The sequence below is a fragment of the Paracoccidioides brasiliensis genome, assembly GCF_000150735.1.
Source record: "Paracoccidioides brasiliensis Pb18 unplaced genomic scaffold supercont2.10, whole genome shotgun sequence".
Lineage (NCBI taxonomy): Eukaryota > Fungi > Ascomycota > Eurotiomycetes > Onygenales > Ajellomycetaceae > Paracoccidioides > Paracoccidioides brasiliensis.
The window spans coordinates 812,274-834,578 of NW_011371367.1; the positions used below are offsets into that span (position 1 = coordinate 812,274).

The 22,305-nt window shown below is 47.1% G+C and overlaps 7 protein-coding genes across 7 annotated transcripts; 2 read left to right on the plus strand and 5 right to left on the minus strand.

The window, feature by feature from the left end:
* Nucleotides 1-4,401: 4,401 nt before the first annotated feature.
* PADG_12249 (uncharacterized protein) lies at nt 4,402-4,557 on the minus strand (the record flags this gene model as incomplete). The annotated part of the gene is made up of 1 exon (XM_010764329.1): nt 4,402-4,557. The coding sequence occupies one exon, from the start codon at nt 4,555-4,557 to the stop codon at nt 4,402-4,404; it is 156 nt and encodes a 51-aa protein (XP_010762631.1).
* A 171-nt stretch (nt 4,558-4,728) lies between these two features.
* On the plus strand, nt 4,729-6,402 carry PADG_12250 (uncharacterized protein; the record flags this gene model as incomplete). Its single annotated transcript, XM_010764330.1, has 4 exons — nt 4,729-4,840; nt 4,974-5,122; nt 5,215-6,245; nt 6,339-6,402. The coding sequence occupies 4 exons, from the start codon at nt 4,729-4,731 to the stop codon at nt 6,400-6,402; spliced, it is 1,356 nt and encodes a 451-aa protein (XP_010762632.1).
* A 12-nt stretch (nt 6,403-6,414) lies between these two features.
* On the plus strand, nt 6,415-6,666 carry PADG_12251 (uncharacterized protein; the record flags this gene model as incomplete). Its single annotated transcript, XM_010764331.1, has 1 exon — nt 6,415-6,666. One exon carries the CDS (start codon nt 6,415-6,417, stop codon nt 6,664-6,666), a length of 252 nt encoding a protein of 83 aa, XP_010762633.1.
* Nucleotides 6,667-8,174: 1,508 nt separating this feature from the next.
* Nucleotides 8,175-9,589, minus strand: PADG_07169 (uncharacterized protein; the record flags this gene model as incomplete). Its single annotated transcript, XM_010764271.1, has 3 exons — nt 8,175-8,729; nt 8,886-9,067; nt 9,250-9,589. 3 exons carry the CDS (start codon nt 9,587-9,589, stop codon nt 8,175-8,177), a joined length of 1,077 nt encoding a protein of 358 aa, XP_010762573.1.
* A 1,581-nt stretch (nt 9,590-11,170) lies between these two features.
* PADG_07170 (uncharacterized protein) lies at nt 11,171-13,628 on the minus strand (the record flags this gene model as incomplete). Its single annotated transcript, XM_010764138.1, has 6 exons — nt 11,171-11,289; nt 11,366-11,848; nt 11,932-12,454; nt 12,533-12,634; nt 12,735-12,909; nt 13,030-13,628. The coding sequence occupies 6 exons, from the start codon at nt 13,626-13,628 to the stop codon at nt 11,171-11,173; spliced, it is 2,001 nt and encodes a 666-aa protein (XP_010762440.1).
* Nucleotides 13,629-15,814: 2,186 nt separating this feature from the next.
* Nucleotides 15,815-18,562, minus strand: PADG_12252 (uncharacterized protein; the record flags this gene model as incomplete). The annotated part of the gene is made up of 4 exons (XM_010764332.1): nt 15,815-16,107; nt 16,285-16,901; nt 17,533-18,250; nt 18,376-18,562. 4 exons carry the CDS (start codon nt 18,560-18,562, stop codon nt 15,815-15,817), a joined length of 1,815 nt encoding a protein of 604 aa, XP_010762634.1.
* Nucleotides 18,563-19,458: 896 nt separating this feature from the next.
* On the minus strand, nt 19,459-21,986 carry PADG_12253 (60S ribosomal protein L3; the record flags this gene model as incomplete). The annotated part of the gene is made up of 7 exons (XM_010764333.1): nt 19,459-19,714; nt 19,785-20,458; nt 20,541-20,697; nt 20,766-20,823; nt 20,910-20,941; nt 21,022-21,030; nt 21,538-21,986. 7 exons carry the CDS (start codon nt 21,984-21,986, stop codon nt 19,459-19,461), a joined length of 1,635 nt encoding a protein of 544 aa, XP_010762635.1.
* Nucleotides 21,987-22,305: the final 319 nt, after the last annotated feature.

Sequence of the window (22,305 nt, forward strand, 5' to 3'; positions counted from 1 at the left end):
CGAAAACGGCACGAAAAGAGCCAGAACGATCGAGTTTGATCAAATAAAATATATAAATTCTACTCCGTACTTGAAGGGAGCAAAATATTAGCAATTCTCGTCACAGCTATCGTGACTCAGGCAGAAAATGGGTGGATGAATAACAAATGAGACGGAGCAAAGTAAAAAAAAGAGAGAATTGGAAATGGGGGAATAGAAGAGAGTTTAGAAGAGAAAGACACCAGAAAAAACAAAATAAATGGGGGAATGGTCGTTCCAAGTCCATATTTCCAAGCCTCAAATAATGTTGGCGATGGCTTGGTCAGTTTGGAGTTGTTGATTGAGTGCCAGCACAGTGGAGCGAAGTGGAAACAAACACGAGGCTGGTGCCAATGACGGCCAGAGTCCTTCGATCGTTCCCCTCGGCAGACACTAATCCTTGACCTGCTAGGCACTTTAGAGCAGTGTGGCTAAATTATGGCAAGGGTCTGAGCCATCCTTAGACTCTTTTGGGTTCCATGTGTCAGGACTCAGGAGAGTTTGTTGACATGCCAGAAAGAAAATTCCATTTCTGGCGGGACAGTGCATGGCAGTCGCATTAATCATAGAGGAAGTAACTAGTTAGTTAACTAACTGGTTACTTTGTGCTCCGTAAATGGTAGACAAAGTAAAGACGCCTGGAGCTCCAAACGCGATATGACAAAGAAGTCAGTGAGCAGGATGGAAGTTTGTCAAGTGTCCCTCCCTGAGCGACACGACACGACCCGCAGGCCAGACACACGCCGGTTTGAGTTGGAAATTAACAATACCGTATTAATTTTGCCCATAGACCGTTCATTGCCCTGTTAGTAGGTACCTCTCCCTAATTGTTCATCATGCGAACCGGCTGCTGCCATCGAACTTCAACATCCTCCCTCTTACCAGTCAATCACCACAAGTTCAGAGTGTGAAAATGTATTCAAAGCCATCACATTGCGCCACAGGTCACCAAGATCTAGCAATAATCGCGGTAACGCCACCAAGTTGCAAAATCTGCCATCCTGCAGATTCATGAAAGGACTGAGCTTTGCAAGCCTTGGGCTGAAACTGATGAAGCGGCAGTCAAAAGCGAGAAACACAACGAAGACGGCGTCAAATTAGCCTCGACCACGCCTTTCCTCTTTGGGACCGCAGCGGGGCGGGGGAACCTTGGGATCTCAGCCGCATGTCAAACTTCAACATCACGTGGAGGCAAGGCGGCAGACTGGAAGGTATCTTCCCGCTCTTTTTGTGTTGTATGTACTTTAATCAATGGAGTTAAACTGTGGGGGGAAAGCTAGACTTGATTTGATCTAGTGGCTTGACTCTAGCTTGGCTTTTTAACCAATCAGAATGCAGAGTCGCTTAAGCTCCTTGGCCTCTGCCCAATCAGTAATGGACTTCAACCGATGGCGCTTCTCAAAGCCACCACAAAAACCTGTGGGATGCTCGATGAAAACTCCGGTGGGACAATTCGATTGGAACCTGACATGGGAGACCGATATATATTTAGAAACTTCCGCAGCCCTGCTGTAATTTGAAATGAAAACTTCAAAAGTCAGAATATACCTGCATACCCCGTGAATCAATGTTGGTATTGGTCTGCCATTCAACATCCACTTTCAGCTTGAATTCACTCAGAGACCCATACGGAGAACATCTTGTGAAGAGCTGGAAAGTGAAATGAGTATAGACCTCTTGCTGGGGTCATATAATTGAATCCCATGGTTGGATCTGTGCTTCATACTTATACTTACCTCCAGATTCGACTCCCTCTCTTTCACTAGGACTTTATGTCTGGCCGTCTATCTTAGACGACAACGTGACCACTTGCAGCAGAGTCTTGATTAACAGTGTCAAGGTGACGGGGTGCTGTATGTATTGCACAAAGAGCCATCAAGAAGCACGTGCAGTGAAGCAAGTTTTCCACACCAATCACGGACGCCAGGTTGAGCAACTTGGATCTCGCACAGCGCAATGGCTAGATGTCATTGTACCGGGGAATAAAGAGCTTGGACTCGGAAGTGAAAGATGTCATGGCAGCATAAAGCAGCATTCCCATGTCAGAAATTATGTGCGGTCAGGATTTGAATACCATTCAGCTATGCATTTCCTGTTGGGAATTTCACTCAATCAATGTCTGAGTTTCCTAATGATGCATGAAGGAGCGAAATAAAACTGAACGAGAAAAACGGGGGGAAAGTTCCGATTTGAAAAAAACTAAGAATGAGAGAACCAAACCAATTGACCACCTAGATTCGCTCGCTGGTGAACAAAGGAATTAAGCATTCATCACAAATCCAGTCCACCAAACTAAACCGGCACCACCAATGCGCACATTGGCAACATAACACATACAAGCCCCAAATCCTTCTCCCGTTCTTCAAATGGGTTCCGTTCCAACGGTCTCCGGCGCCGCGCTCCTCAAAACAGCAGAACTCCGCAACGGGTTAGTATATATATATAAACCCGCACACCGCCATCCGCCTCCTCCTTTGCCTTACCACTGGCCCACACCGTTCACTCATGGGTGTCTTGGCGTGCTTGTGTTCCCAGCCTGGAGCTGATCCAGGGTGTACATATCACTGCTTGACGACATACCGTGCCAAGATCTCACGGGGAAGCATGTTGGAGCCGGCGTATATTCTTGATGGGGTGCAGTCGTATGCAAACACCATGGAGCGACAGCACCCGTGGGCGATTTGGCAGATTTCTGCGTTTGAGTGCCATTGATAGTGGCAGTTTACGCGTCGGGGATTTTGTAGGGGGTCTAAAAATGCTAGATGAAGCTGGACTTTCTTTTCTCATTTTACCTTTGGAATTTTATTTTATATCTGGGCTGGATGTTAGAAAAAACTTACGGCGGAGAATGAACAGTCCACCATCTCGATATCGCCATCCGTGGTTCATAGAACAAGAGAGAGCGTGGCCAGACTTGCAGATGGTCACACTTTGCTGGCCTCTTCTATGACTGGTTGTGTTTGTGTTTTTTAAGTGAAGTGTCGGGTGGGATGTATACTTCGGAGGGGCCCGTACGACATTCCCGGCGACCCCTGAGATAGGGGGAGGTTACCTTTATTTGGAACGGTAAGCATGAATGGCAAAATGTATAGATATAGATTTCCTGTAGCGCCTCCTAACAACCCTCTCCCATGCAAGAAAGGTAAGTAAACTTCAAAATCAAGCTTACACCTCAACTCCATCCTCCGGAATCTCAACCACGACAGCAATTCCCCAATCAAACGGCAAATCCGCACCATCTCAATCTGCAAAGATGTCCAGAAATAACAACATGATAAACAGAACATGTACATAACGCTAAAATATCCTATCCATACACATGCCGTGATTTTGTATACGATATGTCGTAGGGAGAAGTATTCGCGGAACTTGGAGGTAGCTTCAAGGTTGGGCCCCTAGGTCTCCATTACGCGGCCGCTTTGCCCTCCCTCTTCCTCCCCTTGGCGGTGAAAGAGGCATCGTTTGCCAGCGGAGTCAATGAAGGGTTAGGTGATTGAAGTCGAGTCCAGAGATTGTCCAATAACGTAGATGGTTTGGCGTAACTGGGTGGCTTGCTTCGGGAATCGATATCAATGGTGTTTGGATTGGAGAGGGAAACGACAGAATTTAAGGGATGGATTTTGCCCGTGTATTGAGCAGTTACATGATGAACAAATGGTAATAAAAACGGAGAGTGCAAACATGCAAACAAATATTAGATAGGTTATCATTAAGGAGACATTTTTGGGAGATAAATTTTATTTGCTAGAAAAAGGATACAAGAGAAAGCCCGCACATAAAACAAAGCATCTCCATATCATTCATGGCTGGATTCTGTATGAGATAAAACACACAGCAAATACGAAGGGCGCTGTTGATCCTTGCTGACAGCATTCTCATTTTTACATCTCCCTATTCTCCTTTCCTCTCCCCTCCTTTCTCTCTTTCAATTGCTCTCTTCATCGGCCCTTGATTTGCTTCTCCGTTTCTTTATTTTCTTTGTAGGTATATTTTCTCTTCCATCTGTCCCCAGAGCGGGGCTATTAACGTGGGGAATTAGGGCTTGGCAGCCATGTGACTCAACGATAATTGTGATATTCAGGCACCGTATTGTCACCCCCGTAATAATACCGGAAGCAGGAGCCAACTCTGAAATAAAGTATCCTCTACCTTCTTTCACTGCTGTCCTCCTGCCAAGCTCTAGGTATTAAATACATGGCTGACACTGCTTCCGGTAACTAATACAGCCTTCCTTTTTCCACGGCGGGATGCAGTGGGGAAACCTTCATATCTTCAACTGCTCAATCTCAACCTCATCTCATCTTCTTCTGCTGTATATAACCTATACACATATCTATAAATATCTAGACCTAGATGGCATGTGACCTCTAATCCCTCTCTCGCCTAAACACCCAGTCTCGTCAATCCACGGCTCCCATCTGCCCGACCAAGCTCTTTGTGGTATCCACCCCTCGACCTCGGCATCGCAACAGTCATCATCTGCTCGGTGGGAGCTCCGTTCTTCTCCGAACTTTTCGACGCCGAACGTACTTCAGCCATTCCTTCGAAATAACCCGTACAACTACTACGATTACTCTCCTCACACTTTTACCCTCTCCTCACACTTTTACCCTCTCCTCACACTTTTACCCTCTCCTCAACCCCCCCCCCCCCCCCCCCCCCTCCAAACATCCTAAAGGCACCATTCCACGGTGCCTTACAACCCCAACCATGTGGAAGGCTTCCGACCGTCTGATAGATACGATCCGTCACTATGCTTCGTTTCCCGCTACTGGTGTCTCTCTGAGGCAAATGGTCCGGTTTGGAGAGAGGCCTTCAACGGGTGTGTTTTTAAAAATCTCTTACAACTTATATTTTGAAATTGCGCATGTTGCATCCATTTCATATGTTAGATAGGCTTAGGCAATCAATTGCTAACCTGTAGGGCCCTTGGCTGATTCTCGTGGGCCACTCAGGTACCCTCTTTCGTGCTTCCCAGTTTCTCTCCGAAGAGCTGCCCATACGCCTTGCGCATCGCGTACAGGAACTGGGTGACCTTCCAGATGGCTTGAATGAAATGCCATCAATAAAAAAGGTCCGCGATTGGTATGCACAATCATTCGAGGTATGAATCGCCACCCCCTCTTGACTCATTCTTGTAGATATGGTTGTTTTCCACTTCAGAATAATTCTGAGTAATTTGTGGCGGAATCACAGGAAATCATCACTCTCCCACGACCTACGCTCTCGCAAGAAGTCAGATCTCGTCTCCTCCGCCCAAGCAAGCAGAATGGCCGGGATGCCAACGTTCTGGACGAAGCTACCCCCAACCCAAGCATAACAGACGGCCAATATCGATCGTCCACGACTTCCATTCTCAAAGGAGACGAGTCATGTGCCAATGGAGTCACGAACGGCAGCAATGGAAACGGCAAGAGAACAGGAGCTGGAAGCCGAAGATACTTTGTTGCCACAGATGATGGCGGAGACTGGCCACCAGAGCTCAATGAATACAACAACAAGTTCTCCAAGACGCTGCAGCACATCAAGCGGAGACACGATGGCGTCGTAACAACTGTAGCACAGGGTATCCTGGAATACAAGCGCAAAAGACAGCGCATGCAAATTGACTCAAACATCCAGTCGTTCCTGGACCGCTTCTACATGTCCCGCATAGGCATACGCATGCTCATAGGCCAGCATGTCGCTCTCACCGATCAAATCTACGTCCACCACCCCAACTACGTCGGCATAATATGCACAAAGACAAACGTTCGCGAATTGGCTGAGGAAGCCATCGAGAACGCCCGGTTCGTCTGCGAAGATCACTATGGCCTCTTCGACGCTCCCGAGGTGCAGCTGGTGTGCAAATCCGATCTGAACTTTATGTATGTCCCCGGCCACCTATCGCATATGCTCTTCGAGACCTTGAAGAACTCGCTGCGTGCGGTTGTTGAGACTCACGGGGCTGAAAAGGAGGCATTCCCCGTTACCAAAGTGATTGTCGCTGAGGGCAAGGAGGATATTACGATTAAAATCTCCGACGAGGGTGGTGGTATTCCCCGCTCCTCGATCCCGCTTGTCTGGACGTATATGTACACCACAGTCGATCAGACACCCAGTTTGGACCCGGATTTCAATAAGAGCGACTTCAAAGCGCCCATGGCTGGATTCGGGTACGGATTGCCGATAAGTAGGCTGTATGCGAGGTATTTTGGTGGTGATTTGAAACTGATAAGCATGGAAGGGTTCGTACTAACTAACCGTCGCAATACAATGTCCTCCCTTTAAATATCACAGCCAACTAACTCATTCCTTGTTCTTGTTGAAAAATAATATAGCTACGGCACAGACGTCTACCTCCACCTAAACCGCCTCTCCTCCAGCTCCGAACCGCTCCAGTGACAATTACCAGTCATGAGTGATGGCATCCCACTCGTGCAATCTTCACGACACCTATACTACCCGCTCTACGACGATAACATCTCATCTTCGGCAACAGCTACTTCACGGGCCGTATCACGAGTGCTATCTCAGGGATTGACGCCGATGAACATTGAAGCGATACGAGCTCGCAAGCGCGCGGGGGGGAGCGGTCGAGAGGTCTCCGTGCGCAAGCAAGTTGGGGATGCGGTTAGCTTGGTTAATGAGGAGAGAGGAGGTCGCTGAGGTGGATTGGAGTGAAATTCGTTTCTGTTGGACACGTTACAAGAAAGTCTCTTCTTCTCGATGGATGATGGGGCGGGGGAAACAAGTCTGTCGGCACGGGGCGACAAATGGGGAGAGAGTGCCCGCTGTAGCGTAGGTCTGGTTCATCTGGACGATGCGGATTGTTCGTCTCAGCGGATGCTGACGCCCCAGGGAATGTGTCTGCCTTGTCTGCGGATTCGGAAATCACATCCGCTGCATATTCCCCTATCGTATTCAATTAGCGAATTGCAATAGGAAGAGAAGCCGGACACAGAAACCCCCTGAAAATCCCATACTTCTCATCGACTTACTTCTGCAACAACCGAAACTGTCAGAAGAGCAGGAGAAAGTACATACCGAAAAAAATTCACATAGCGGAGAATCGAGACACGCTTGGAAAGAAACAAAGGCCTTCGCATCATTGGCATCCAGCATATGATGCATGATGAACAACATCATCCTAACATCCAATCTCCAACAAACCTGACCGATCCGACGCCCTCAAAGTAACCTCGCATCCCGATCCAACCAGCAATCCTCCTTACCCCGTAGATTCGCGCTGTTGTGCGTGGAAAGGAATTCTCCAATTCCCACGATCCTCCTATCAGCTTTGCCGACGCACCTTTCAACGCCCAGCTTGTCTCATCCTGACACATGAAGGCAGACAGAGCTTGATTATTTGGAAGGAATGTGAGTCGTTGATGAGGTGATGAATGATCAACTCTTTTCAATTCATCTTTGATGAACCACCCTAAGCACAGTCAAGCAGCATTATTATGCTTCTCACTGTGCATTGTATGTTTTGGTTAAAAGCTCTGCATATACGTAACATACTCAAGGTATTTTAAGAGAGGAAGAGACTGTATACATCTTTCTGAGAAGATGTATTGAGAAAGAGCAGAGTTATGTTTCACACTTGTTTTTGTTAATTTTTTTTTGGTCCATATTTTAGGTTTATTAACCGGAGAAACATATTGTACAGCACATACAATGCACACATACAGTCAACTAAACAAATACATAAATAGTATATAGTGTAAAACCATATTTAATGCCTTCTCTCATTGATATTTTTTTGAAGCTGAGTAAAGCGGAAGAAAAGATTGAATTTACTCCAATGGTCTCATCATTTGAAATAGTGAAAAAATTGAGAAAATGACTCGAGACTGAACTTTGTCATTGAGCTCAAGAGATATTTACCGATCATGAAGAAGAGAAAAAGGAAAGATTCACACCTGTGACATCTTAATCAAATATATCATCATATTGATTTTTCTCTTCACAAAATCTTTGCTCTCTCTCCTGAACAACAGTAATAATAGCCTATGGCCTGACTAACTTCACCCCACTAAGGACAAACTCAAATAATTATCTGGTCCTAGCCCAACAACACCAAACGCCCTTCTACCATATCCATATCCATATCCATCATAATCCCATACTCCAGCCAACTCCGACCTTCCCCTTTCTCCAAACCGCGACCCCGCCTATCCAACCCCCGACCCCGTTGCCCTGCCAGCAAGCCTGGCGCTCCTCCTCATGCCCTGCCGACCACTTCCACTCGCTCCCGCCCCTCTTCCCTTTGCACTTCGTCTCGTCAAACTCCGATCGCCACTGCCGCCTCCATCGCTTACCCCAGCATTATCAGCAGATGCCGATAAACCCGCAGACCGACGCCCGTCATCCCCATCACTCTTATTCTGCCACCCACCATCGACCTCCAGAATATCAACGATAGGAAGCTGTTTTTCGTTTGAATATGACGACATTGGTATGCCCGTTACTGTAGTGCTGGCTCCAGATGTGGCGGCAGGTGGGGCGCCGATATGTCTCATGGAGGTGGGTTTGGATGAAGCGATCGCGGCCCAGGTTGAAGAATTAGTCGGTGTGGAGGTGGTGGCAGAGCTGGTAGGTAGAACAGGCATGGGCATCTCCTTCCGTTTCAAAAATTTGCCTTGCAAGGCGAAGGCATGTCTGTAGTTCTCTGGCATGTTGAGGCCGATGTAATGGTGTTGGAAGCGGCGGCGGGTGTCAGGGATTGTCTAGGTGAGATTTTTATTTTTATTTTAGTGTACATATTACTCCGATTTAATACTTCAATTTGAATGGCATGCATCGCATACGGGAATCATAGAAACTTCGACAAGAATAAGGGAGAATGCATGGGTGGATATGACAAAAAAGAGACGTAAACATACCTCATAATTTGCCACGGCATGGTTCATCAGTAGCTCCTGATTCGTCAATACGCTGAGGGAGGCATGGCGGCGTTCGCGCAGGTAGACTTTGAGGCGCATATGGCTGACAAGCGGCGGATGCATTGGCAGGTCTGCAGAGCCGAAGTGGGGCTGCGGTTTTGGTCTATATTGATCGCGACGGCCTACATAGTGTTATTACATGTATTGTTGGTTGATAACGAGATGGTAATGTCTGCAGAACGACAATACCAAACGAAGAAGGGAGAGAATGGGGTAAAATGCAATTATCCTCGGATACTCCCCTCCCCCTATCCCTGCAACAAAGGGAGAGGTGAAAAGGAGTCAGGGGTTAATAAATACTAACCAAAATGCTCATCCGCATCAACTTCCTCTGCTTCCTCCACCACATTCACAGTATCAGAGTCGCCATGTCCACCCCTTCTCCCACTCGCACTCGCACTCATATTCCCCTGTCCCTGTCCCTGACCTGTTCCAAACACCTGCATCCTAACTTGCTGCGCATAGTCCTGTGCCTCTGCCAAGCGCACATGAGCTTCAACTTGCTCCTGCAAATCAGTAGCTTCCAGTATGCGCGTCCGCGCCTCAAGGACACGATTATACGCTGTTTGGAGGAGTTGGCGGGCCTGCCAGGATAGGTTTTGCGGAGGGGTGTAAGTTGTTGGGTTGGACTGATTGGCGCTCATGGCTTTCGTACTATGGGTGATGTATGTACTGGCTAAATGAAGACAGGAGAATGAATATAGACTGGGTGTTTCAACGGGTTGGAGATATGGAGTAGGTGGTTGATGGGTATGGGAAGTGGGATGAGGGATAGATATTATATAAGTCTAGGTATGTAGGATACACGTAGACCCCTATGACCATTGTCACAAGTTAGCCAATCACTCATTCAACTATGTTAAACCAGGGAACCCTGAGGATGCATATATATGTATGTATGTATGTATGTATGTATGTATGTATAACAGAATCACACGGAGCAACACACCCAGCTCATGAGGACCAAACTCCAATAAGGTATAAACACGAAAAACAAAAGAGATACAGGGAAAAATATATATTTACAATACCAAGATCACCCCGCAATCCACAGTCAGTCCCCTCCAATACCCCGAGCGTCTTCTAAACCTCTTAGCCTGACCTATCACCCCTCAAACCAGGTACCTGGGAAGCCCGAGCGAGGCGCCTCAAGCACGACATACGCTAGCCAAGCAGCAACCGACGCAAGCTCAGCATTGTTTTTCCTTTGCAAACACTACTTGATTTGATAAACAAGAGTAGAATAGATATATCAGATTGGATACGCCGTTTTTGAGCAGACGAAGAAGAGAGAAGCGGTCTCCTGCGATAGACGCTGCTTGTTGTTTTGTGGTGTCGATGATGTTCGATTATGCTCTTGTCAATCGGCGGGGTAAATTAGACTGTGTTGGGCTTAGCGTGCACGGACAAAGTTATGCTTATTGTTAGGTGCCAACTACAACTAAGCTGGAAGATCTGATTGGCTGATGATTTCGAATCTAAAATATTTAAAATCTACATTTACTGAAACGCTTTTCTTATATAGTATTTCTTAACTTTGTACATATATAAAGATTTTGTTACGACGCAGCTGCTTGCAATATGGATTAAGGTTTTGAATCTTGGAGTTGATAGAAGAGACTTGAAAGAGCAAACATCATATGTCTGTACGCCTCGACAGTCACTTGCGTGCTTGAAAATTGCCTAGTTTCTGAAGTTCCAATGACTAGACGAAGCCTATCTTCCCAATTGAAAGCTTGATATTTTGATTTGATGGGAATAATAGACTCAGTGGCTGGAATGAGAACGCAATTCCACTTGGTGATCGCTTTCGTTACAGAGAAGCCGATGAAATTATCAAAAAGGCTACCTCAAGGGGCCACAAGGTAGGCCTACTCTTGGCCGCCCTCCCTCACGATCTGAAAATTGCTACCCCCTGGAAAAATTGTACTTTGCGGAAAAGGACAATATTAAACACGGGGGAGAAGAAAACCCAAACTCCCAGGTGTTGATACACAGGACAGAATAACCCGACGCCTTCTATCCCAATGCGAGCTATACAGCGGAGGCATGTGCTCGCGTATGTGTTTATCCCATATTTCCCACACGCGCTATGATATACAAGGCATGAACAAAGGAGATTGGTTAATATATACAAGAAGAATCAGGGGGAGGGAAACAAGGAAAACAGGAAGCAAACACGTCGAATCGGCTCCAAGAGACCAGGGGCAGGATCAAAATAAACATTAGCATGTGCGTTCGTTGTTGCGTCGATATAGGTGTAGTGTCGGATTGGGTCGACTTGAGTCAAACATTGCATCTATGCATGTATGAATTTTTGGGCCACGGATAACGCGTGTGCTCCCTACCAACAAAAAAAAAACATTGAGCAAAAATCCTTAAAAAAAGAGATGCAATAGGAGGGGGATGGGGAAATACACACCATCTCGTCTTATTCGGATTATTATAAGCATCCAGATGGGTCCGAATATACCTCGTCGTTTCATAGCCAGTCGGATCACACGTAACACTCTCCTTATCCGGATCTTGATAAATCCTGATATAATCAAACCGCATCGTCGCCGGCATCAACTTCGCTAATCCGGTCAAATTCAACGGTGCGAATGTCTTGGACATTCCAAAGTTCAATATAAGCGCCATGGGCTCGACGGGGATGACACGCTGCCCTACGTTACCGTTGGGTCCCAGGGCACGAGCGTCTAGCTTCCATGTCTTGTCGGCACCAACGAACCAACTTATTTCTCCGTTTTTGCCGGGTTTGTATTCGAAGGCGTAGACTTGATACTCTTTGCCGTCGTACCATTTGTTGTTTATATTTGTTAAGCCTGATACGGCTTGTTGGTATGGTCCACCTCGATAGTTGTTTATGGAGGAGATGGACGGGTTGTAGAGTTCGTAGAATTCTGGACAACGTGTGGTAAGTTATGACAGGAGCTAATAAAAGGGGACTGTTGGGTGGGCAAGGGAGGGGCGGGGAGGATAATACCAAAGTTAGGCATATACCACACATCAAACGGAGCGACCTGTACACTCTGCGACACATCACCTATCGTTGACGGTAACTTTGGATCCAGGGCGTGCACACTTGCTTCAATAACATCGATTTCGGGGGCACTTCGCGACTTGCCCGGGTTTGGGTGATCCTCTCCCTTGCAAGTGCAGGCTGGCAGCCGCATGCCAGGCAGCCAACTAATACCATCCGTCGAGCTCTGGTTGGGCGTAATGCCGGCATCGCATATGTCGTCGTAGCTATACGGCCACATTCCTTCCGTAGTCGCAGCGTAGCCTGGACGGCCCAGATTGCCCATTGTCCAAAACCCTGGCCAGAAACCTGATGTGTCGCCACGTCCTGGAAGAGAGATGCTGGCTTCTAAGCGGCCACCAGTAAAACATAGTTTATTCCAGGATTGGAGCATGCCGGAGCGATAATCCAGACCATGGTTTTTGAAAGCATCGAATCGAATTTCGAGTTTTCCGTTTCTCGTTGTTATCGCGTCCGGGTCGTACCACTTGGGGGGAACAAGTTAGCAAATACATATAAAACCGAAAAATTTCTAGCAATTAATTATTTAAACCATTAGACACACCTCTAGATCCTGCGTCACTCCATACCAAATATCAACCGCCTGAAAGAACGGGTCGTCCCCATCGTAGAATGTGCGTCCATCTTTGTTGAACTCGTCGGAAAACTAATAATTAGTGGCAAGCGATTGGTTGGTTAGGTTAGCCTTTGGCGTGATAACATCAACAACTAAACCCACATCGACTCGAAAGACAGGATGCACTCACCACCAACTTCCACTGCTTTCCACTCGAAGACGTAATAGATCTCACAGACTGCGGCGTATCCGGATCGATAAGTGATGTTCGAAGATTTTGAAGATGCGGAATGGGACCAACGTCCAAACACGAGTCATCCGTGCAAGTCGGTTTATCTCCCTCCTTCAGTTTGTCGAAGAACGTCCTAAACAAAAGAAAAAGCCTCCGATCAGTTTGAAATTTCAAAAAGTTTTCAAGAGGAATTTTGAAAGGGATTAAAAAAGAAAAGAAAAGAAAAGAAAAGAAAAGAAAAGAAAGTCCATACAAAAGGGGATAAATGATGAAAAGCGTCATAGCGCCAAGAAGCACAATGATAAGCCCAGCGATATTCAAAATGCCTCTCCGTGAGCACACTTCACAATCCCGATCCGAATCTGACGGGTCCGGGTTATGCAGATAATCGTCCTTTTCCACATCCTCGGGATAAACCAGCAGATTATCATAATCGGGCATTATAGCATATTTCTCCACGACAGTCTGAGTATTTATTTCATCCTCAGCGACACTGCTTACTCTGGAGTGATCCCAATACTTCCCAGACGAATTCAGAAGATGCCCGCGACTCTCCCAACTCCCACCTTCTGAGCTCCAGCTTGTCCTCCGCGAGGAGAAATTTGAATATCCCATCGAGACATCTTTGTCAGTTTGATAGCGACGGGAGTAATGTGGAGGGGCCAGGTGGTCTAGAGAGTCGTTGGTTTGAACTGACGAACCTTGTTGGTATGCGGGAGAGTATGGAGGCTGTGGGGGGGTGATTAGGTAGCAAGGAGGGGAAGGGTCTTGGAACGGATCTTTCTGGCCCTCTCTGGAACTCGTTTTGATTTTGGGTGGATGTTGTTGTTTATGGAGATGATTTTGCGGCATGATGGATCTTTCACTTTCAATATGGAGGAACGCGGGGGGGTTTGAGGGAGGATGAGGGGAGTCGGAGGCCTGATGGGGGGACAAGTCCAATACTCTCAAGGCGGATAACCACCACCATGTCCCGGATAGCAAAGATTCCAAGGGATGCGAATCTTAACGAGAGAAATACAAGTTAACGCGCGGGGACTCGAGAATGCGATGCTGGGCCTAGGTAAATATAAATGAATGGATGACAGCAACAACGTCGACAAAGGGATCGAACAGGAGGCCAATGAGTGGCTAGGAAGCAAGTGGTGATATGTCGAGATAGGAGCCTCGTTATAACCTTAGAACAGTGGTCAGTGGAGGAGGATATTGATGCTGAGGTTGGACTTGGATGTTGAGGATGTGCCCAAGTATGCGCAAAGAATGCAGCGATTGCAACTGCATAACAAGGTTTCAAAAAAAAAAAAAAAAAAAACCTAGGTTAGAAATAAATAAACACACCTCTTGACTGGCCTGGTGCTGGTGATGAGTGTTGGGTATACTCTGAAATCCCGAGTAACGAACGGATGGGTTGAATGATTTGACCGTCCACCGACCGCGCGCGCTGTGCACATCACTCACTTCCCAATTGAATAAACTTCCAAAGGCTTGGGTCAAGCTTGGGTTACCTCAGACTGCTTAACCAGTATATAGCTAATTGCGCTTGCTAAAGATCCTGGATGAGTAAGAGTCTGTTGTGGATCTTCTCCGGAGGGCGGAGATTTGACTGCCCACGGTTCGAGCGTATAGATTAATCAATTGAGGCAGTGAACTGGGTAATGGAACGGGGCAGTGTGAAGGACAGAGGGGCAGAAAAAGGAGATTAAAAAAGAAAATCACCGAGGGACCCAGAGTAGAGAGCACAGCAGAAAGAGAGTAGAGAAAACAATAGAAGGTTAGGAAGAAAAGAGGCGAGGATTATTTAAGACAGACAAGAGCTGGAAACACGAAGTTACATATATACAAACCTACATACATCATCATCATCATCATCATCATCATTATTATTATTATTATGACTCGGGTATTACTTCTACAGCAACCCATTTACTTTTCTACGGAAGTATAACTATGATTGGGATATTCTCTTTTGCCCGGACTTGGGGAGCGTTTTTAAGAAAGACATGATCTATCAGAATACAATTACAACCTTGGGACGGAGGGAGCACCCATACATACATACATACATACATATATCACCCGAAGCACTGCGCACATTACGTATAATCAGTCATATGATAAATCGGCAAACCGTCAACTATCTCTGGTTTTATTATTCCCTGTCTGGATGCCATGTTCTCAACACGCAAAGCCGTGGGATTGCGGTAGACCGGCTGGGACGCATGTCAGGTCAGCATTGGCAGACGTCAGGATTATCATCAAAGCATAACGCCTGTTTCTTGTCTGCTCTGGTCTCTGGCTGGGACAACCTTCTAGAGCTTTCAGTCGGGCGATTTCCTGCAGCCCGGCCACGTGTGTTGTTACTATTATTACCATCGCGATCAAGGGGAACGTCGAGCAAAGGGGGTGCAGACAAAGGGCTTGGAAGACGTGATGTATGATCGACATGGAGTTAATCTGCAGATCAGGCGGGAAGGGTTTTGATTCGAGGGAAAAGGAAATAAAAGCAAAACAGAGAGGCAAAAAAAGCAAGAGGGAGAGATTCTCATTCGCCGGAAGCCGGCATTTCTTTGATGAAGCATCCAACCCACTAACGCCAACAGGTTAATGCGCACGTTGCATCTTTGGATCCGGGATGCAGGAGTGGGGTGATATCCAAATCCCTGGTTGGCTAGAGGAGAGTTCCAGGGGTTCGTCTCGTCTATCCTTAAAATTTTCTTGTTTCAAGCCTCCAGCCAGCGGGGAGAGTGTGGATATAACATGAATAGCCGTGGAAAAATCAAACTGCACAATTTTGTGTTTCTATGTGGGCAGCAAATCTCCGGGAGTAAGTTTGGGTAGACGTCTACAATGGATGCAATGTATTCGTGGAACGGTGACAAGTTTTGTTGGTAGAGAGAACAGAACAAATTCCCCGTCCGTAATCACGCCAACCAGCAGTTAAATGCTCATTCGACGGCCCAACGGATAATTCATACACGTTACGGAAAAGATAATGAACCGTAACTACTTCCCCGTATCATTATTCCCAAATCTCCACCCTAACTTTCAACTGCCTTTGCCTTCAGCCCCACAATTCTCCCCTTTCCGTTCCCACGTTCCAGCCCAAGCACCCAGTACTCGGCTCTGGTCTCATCCATCTGCACCTGATACACCTTCACCTCCGCAGCGTCTGCATCCCGCGGATTGCCACCGGCCACCGCTGTCCTGACCGCGTGCAGGACTTTAGCATATTGGTTTTTCGGATCGAAGGATGCGGGTGTAAGGACGGTTATTTGCACGTCTCTAGCTGCTTCTGTGGATAGATTTGGGAGGATGAGGGATTTGAATTGGTCTGTTTATTTGTTGGTTTATTTTATTTATTAAGTTTTGGTGTTAGATACGGGTAATACGGGTAGTTATTATGCTCTAGAAAGTATGTTTTGAGCAGATCCCAGATAACATGAAAAGTTATTAGGAGAATAGGTGTAAGGGGGGGAGAGAGTTTGTTTGTAAGGTGGTTCGAACGTACCAGGGGTCGGCCACCGTCCCTCCGCCGCCCCGCTCCAGTCCAGCGCAACACCCTCGAATGCCTCGTCTGCGTCGGAGATGTAGTACATATCCACCTCGCTGAGGACAGTTGGGATGCACTGGGAAGAGGACACTGTGGTTGTTTGTATATGCTCTTGCTTTTTGCTGGAATTAATTCCCTTGGAGGGGTCTTCATTTGCCTTGTCGAGGAAGGCTGTGTAGGCGTCATCGGAGGACATGTTTGTTGATGGTGGGAAAGATGGTGATGCAGATGTAAGTGTAGATTTCGTTGGAGAGCTCTGCCTATTGTTGTTGTGCTTGCAGTTGTGGTGCTTGGTGAGGCAGGGAGAAGTGGAGAAGGGGATTTTGTGTCTGGGATTGATGACGTGAGTGGTGTTGGTGGTGGTGGTGGTGGTGGTGGTGGTGGTGAGGGGCTGTACGGATAATAATGATGATGACAATGATGATGGAGGGGGCAATGCAGGGAATTGCTTCGCTCGTGTCTTTGTGGTATGGTGGCAGTATGAATGAGATCGTATATTTGAAGACCTGGACAGTCTTTGATTCCACATTCCTCCTTTCCTTTGCAGGTCCACTTGGAGCCCCTTAAATGTAATTCTACCGTGGAATAGAAATTGCGGATGCCTTGTTTTTCGATAAATTTTGCTTAATTTAATAAAAATTTTTTATTTACCGCTTTGAAAGCTAGATCATGTGATTCATGGGCCATTTTGAGGTTCATCACAACATGGGAAACATAACTTGTGTAAAATATTGCTCATTTGACAATTACCGTTATCTATACCAATCGGCTGTTGTGAAGTATTTAATGACTAGGGAGTCCATGGTTTAAATTAAAGAATAACTGATTGTAGTAGGGATGGCTTTTAAAAGCAAAAGCCTGCTTCATTAACTAACTGGTTATCCAATGGCTGATCGCCAACTGCAACCAGGGATGGAGCTCTCAGAATTTAGGCAAAGCCTTTGATATCCATGAGCATCTAGGCAACTCAGTTTCCAAACCCTCAGGACCTGTTGTACTTCTGCGCCAGCTTCTTCATAATCCCTACAGCCTTTGATCTATACGACCCACCAAACAATGCATAATGATTAAGATAATGATACCTACAAAACCAAACAATTAGCAAACACTCACACACTTCGCCGCTAGTTATATTAAGCAATAAAGAAGCAGAGATGGCATACCAAAGAGAGAAGGAAAAAAAAAAAAAAGGAATATGGAACTTACAACTCATACAAACTAACCCGATCCTCATACTCCTCCACCGGCTCCAGCTTTGGAACAAGCCGGTGATAATCCTGCAGAAACCCACCCCCAAACCCCCCGAACATCCTCATAATCCCTAATTCATACTCACTCTGTCCATAAAACGCAGACGGATCAAATATCACCTCTTCAACCTCTCGCCCACCCAGACTACCCCGCCCCGAATTCCCAGACCACAAATCCCCATGCACAACCACAGGCGTCACGCCCTTCCCACCATTCAAATGCCCATCGCCTAACAACCGTGGCACGACGCGGGACGCAGTCGCTTCCACCAACTGCCGCAATTCGCCGTCCGCACCATTGCTACGCTCAGCGCGCTGGAGGATAAGCTTTAACCTGTTCTCCGCGAAGAATTCGGCCCAGGATGACTTGTATGAGTTGTCCTGCGGCGTGTCGCCGCAGCAGGTCGTGACGGGGAATCCGAATTGGGGCGTTGAGTAACCTTCCGGGATTGGGGCCGGGGTTATGTGTAGGTCCGCTAGCTTTTGCGCAAGGGACTTGTGGGGGAGTTGCTGGAAAGGGGATGGATCGGGGTTTGGTTTGGGGCGGGAGGGTTCGAGGAAATCGACTACTATGAAGTAGGTTGAAGGGGAGGAGGTGAGGGTGCCCCAGCCGAAAGATTGGGGGCAGAGGGTTGGCACGATGGCGTGGATGGCTTTTAGGGAGGCATCTTCACCTGTATTATGGATATGGAGTAGTTTTTTAGACTTTAGCGGAGGGAGGGCCCTTTGGGAAAGCCAGCATTGGCAATTGGTTGTGGAGGGTTGCAGGGATGTAACTTCTAGTTGGTTAAATACATACCTTGAACCATCTCCCTCCCTGCGGCCCCAGTTGCTGTTTTCAGGAAGAAGCGCTTTTCACTGCCGTCCGCCAGTGTAGTCGTGATTTTGGCGGCGGACGCGCTGCTACAGCCACCACCCGTGCGGGTTACGGTTGTGTTCGGCGCATCTAGCTGTAGAAGTTCAATAACAGCGGGGTCGAGCCTCATTTTAATACAAAATGTGTATTCGTATGTCTATGATGTGTTGTAGATAACCTGTATGACTTGATGCGGGTATCAGACGTGGGGGGATTGAAACAATTCAACAAAAAGGAAATCGGGTTCTTAGTCACATTTTACCATATGTTTCTTTGGGGGTTTAAGATTCCTCATGGGATTTGACATCTCCACTAGGATTTGATAGGTGGTTGGGATGTTGGAAGTTGACTGGCTTTTGACGGGTTTGGAGGGAGAATAACTTCCGTATCAGGGTTATGACGTAACGGCATTTGAGAGGAGCTACTTGGACATGCAATCTACGACTCGGGAATGAGACAAGAAGCGGCTGGTGAGTAAGTCACGACATCATCTTCACTTTGGTATCCTGTGCTTGAGGAGGTATCATTTAAATATTTAATATTTTCCATGGCAGATAATTCTCTAGGCTCTTCAGCGCAGTTGATGCTGCATTAGTTATCTGGTATTACGGGCAAAAGAGTGTAGAATCACCAACCCATGACATATGGTAGACGGTATTCCAAGGTAGGTTTAATAGAGCGAAATATCATGGATACTACAAGGGTAACCGAAGATATTAAGGTATTGGGAAGCTCATTACTACACCTATTTAGGTGGGTTTGGCCAGGATTTATCCTCGACCGTCGCCTCCCTTTCACGAACCTAATACGCAACATAGGGGAGGAAAGGAATCATAAGAGTTTTTCTGTTTTCGTCTTTTACGGTAAATCATGAAACAAAAAGAAAAAAAAATCGAAGCAGGTATTGAGTCAAGAGAGAGAGAAAGAACAGCTATGCATTCGCACCGCAACCTACACCGACCGATCGAGAATAAAGAGAAAAAGCAAAACTTTGTGGGGCAGTGGAGCGAGACCAGATTAAGAAATTCATGCAGCAGTAACGAGATCCTTCTTGAGGGTGCCCATGAACGCCCGCTTCTCTGCTGGGGTCTGGAATGCTCCGTGTCCGAATTTCGACGAGGTATCGATCCATTTCAACTCGACCTTCTCCAACGCCTTACGGCTCACCTGTGGGTAGAGTGTCTTCCGCAGAGTGAGAACCCGCTTCTTGACACCTGGGACGGAGCCCTTGAGCATGACGTAATCGTTCTTGACCTCACCGTATCGGACAAAACCGCCCATTCTGTGGGACGAAATGTTAGCATTTGGGTTTTGGTGGTGCTGGTTCAACATTCAAATGATAGAAAACATACGGTGTGATCTGCTTCTTCGAGACGTCAAATTCAGTCGAGGCATTGCCCTCATCCGAGCCTTTACCAATGCGGTAGATTTTGTGGTTGCACGATGTTCGGTGGTGATAACCGTCTTGACCCGCACGAGCGACAGTCCACTGGACGTGAGATGGATGCCAGGCACCAATACAGGCAACCTTTCGGAGACCCTTGTGTGTCTTACGAGGAAGCTTCTTGGTTCCCCATCTGCTGGTGACGCCATTGAATCCATGACCCTTGGTAACTGCAATAACGTCGATCATCTCATCCTGCTCAAACACGCTGTCGATCTGGATGGGTTTCTCAAACAGACCGTGGGCGAAGTCCACCTTGTCCGCAATGCTGCCGCCGTTGACTTGGACTTCCATAAGATGGGCCTTCTTCTGCTTAAGGGGGGTCTTGCGGATTTGAGTGTGGGCAAGGAGACGGACAACGGTGCAGTATTTCTTGATCCGTTCGAGTTCGCGAGAGACGGAGGCACCGGTGTTTTCAGAGTGGTTCTTGGCGTATTTGGTGAAGGCCTTCTTCTTGCTCTTATACCAGTTCTTGTAAAAGCGTCTCTTGACCTCGTCGCTCAAGTGTTCGGCCCAGACGGTAGTGAGAGATCGGAGACCACGGGGAGTCTCGATGTATCCAACAACACCAACAGCGATCATCTACAGACAGAAACAAGAGAAAAGCGATGTTAGAATCATTTATTCCCTGCCAATCGTATAGAAGGAAAAGCTTCAATCCTACCGGAGGGGTCTCAACAATGGTAACAGCCTCAACGATCTCCTTCTTGTGCATCTTGGCACCAGGACGCTCGAGATCACGGACAACAGTGGTCATACCAGCCTTGTAGCCCATGGCAGCCGTGAGGTGGACAGGCTTCTTGGGGTCATCTTTGGGGAAGCTGTTTTTTGGCACACAAAGTTCAGTATTCCATCCCATATCTATCTACGAAACTATCAATTGACTAACCTCTTAACCTTCCCCCGGTGTCTGGCACTGCGCTTCCTGGGAAGGAAGGCAAGAGAGCCTATAAACATTGCCTGTCAGTTAAATTGCACAAATATACAAAAAACTGATCTCACTACGGAAGCGAGGGATGAAATTTTTACGAACCATGCCGAGGCGCTTCGAATTTCCGGTGACTCCTGGAATTTAGACAAAAATTATCAGTCCTCTGGATTTAATAGACCCAATTAACGGCACGCAGCAGCATGGAGCAACTCACATCTTGACCCTGTTTGTGGTTAGTTGACGAAGTGCTGAGTGTGTCCTGTCCACAAAATTCGAAGTCGATGTTGATGATTTTGTCCCAATTGACGAGTGTGGGCTGACCTAAGCGATGTCTTGGCAATACTTTCCACTTCGGGGTTAGCGCCACGGTGCCCACTCAATGTAACCTTAAAGAAGCTCAAAATTTCAATATCATTCAACGGAATTTGACAGCAGATAGAGCCTTCGAAATTACAATTTCGTGTCAATTCAGAATGAAAATGGATAATATAATTGAGCTACATAGACATGGCGAACGCTTTGTTGCATCGGAAGGAAACTCGTCCTTCATGGAAATGTATTCACTTGCATCGATTGCACGCACACAGCTTATCGCCTCAAGAACCATTCGTTGACTGGATTGGCTTTTCTTATAACGAAATTCAACCCATATCCCCAGACATCCAATCAACCCGAAGACGGTCATGGAAGTGACTAAACTAAGGAAAACGGGTGAAGAACTACCCCTCACCAACTCCCATCCGGATACGGCTCACTCTTCGGCCCTTTGGTCCATCCATCAGTCCTCCCATCCCAGTACTGCAGATGGATCTTACTCCAATCAATCCCCTCATCACCCGTATCAATCGTCAACCCATTCACTGTCAAAAACATAACATCGCCATATGATCCATCAACGAAGCAGGAGACCCCACACGTCTTGCAGAAGCGGTGGTATGTTTTTTTCCTACCAAAGGTGTATACAGACAGCTCCTCCAGGGACGCCGGGGAAATCAGTTTGAACTCCTCATTTTCTGCCACTCGCACGGCTATCGAGCCCTTTTTTAGACAGATAGAGCAGTTGCAGCGGCTCGGGATTGCCTTGCCAAGGTCGACGTTCACCGTGTATTTCACGAAGCCGCAGTGGCAGCTGCCGGTGTAGAGCTTTTTGGAGTTAGATTGGGTTGATTCGGTGGCCATACTGGTTTTCTTTCCTTTGAACTTTTGGCTTTGGGGGTCGGACGTTTAATTGTATGGGATTTTAGGCTATTATGGTGAAAGATGGAGGTATTTCAGAGGTTGAAGCGAGTGGGAAATGACAGCCTTACACAGCTAGAGACTTAAGTTCGCTCTGAAGGGTGAATACGAGCCCTTTTAAGTCTGTAAACTTCCCCTCATGCCCAGACGGTGCACTGCGGGGTTGTATATATACGGGAAGGAACTAGCCTTCTGGGTGTTTGCCTGGAAGCCCTAAGGCTCGAGTGACAGGATCCCGACACCCGACCAATTCCGCTCCCGT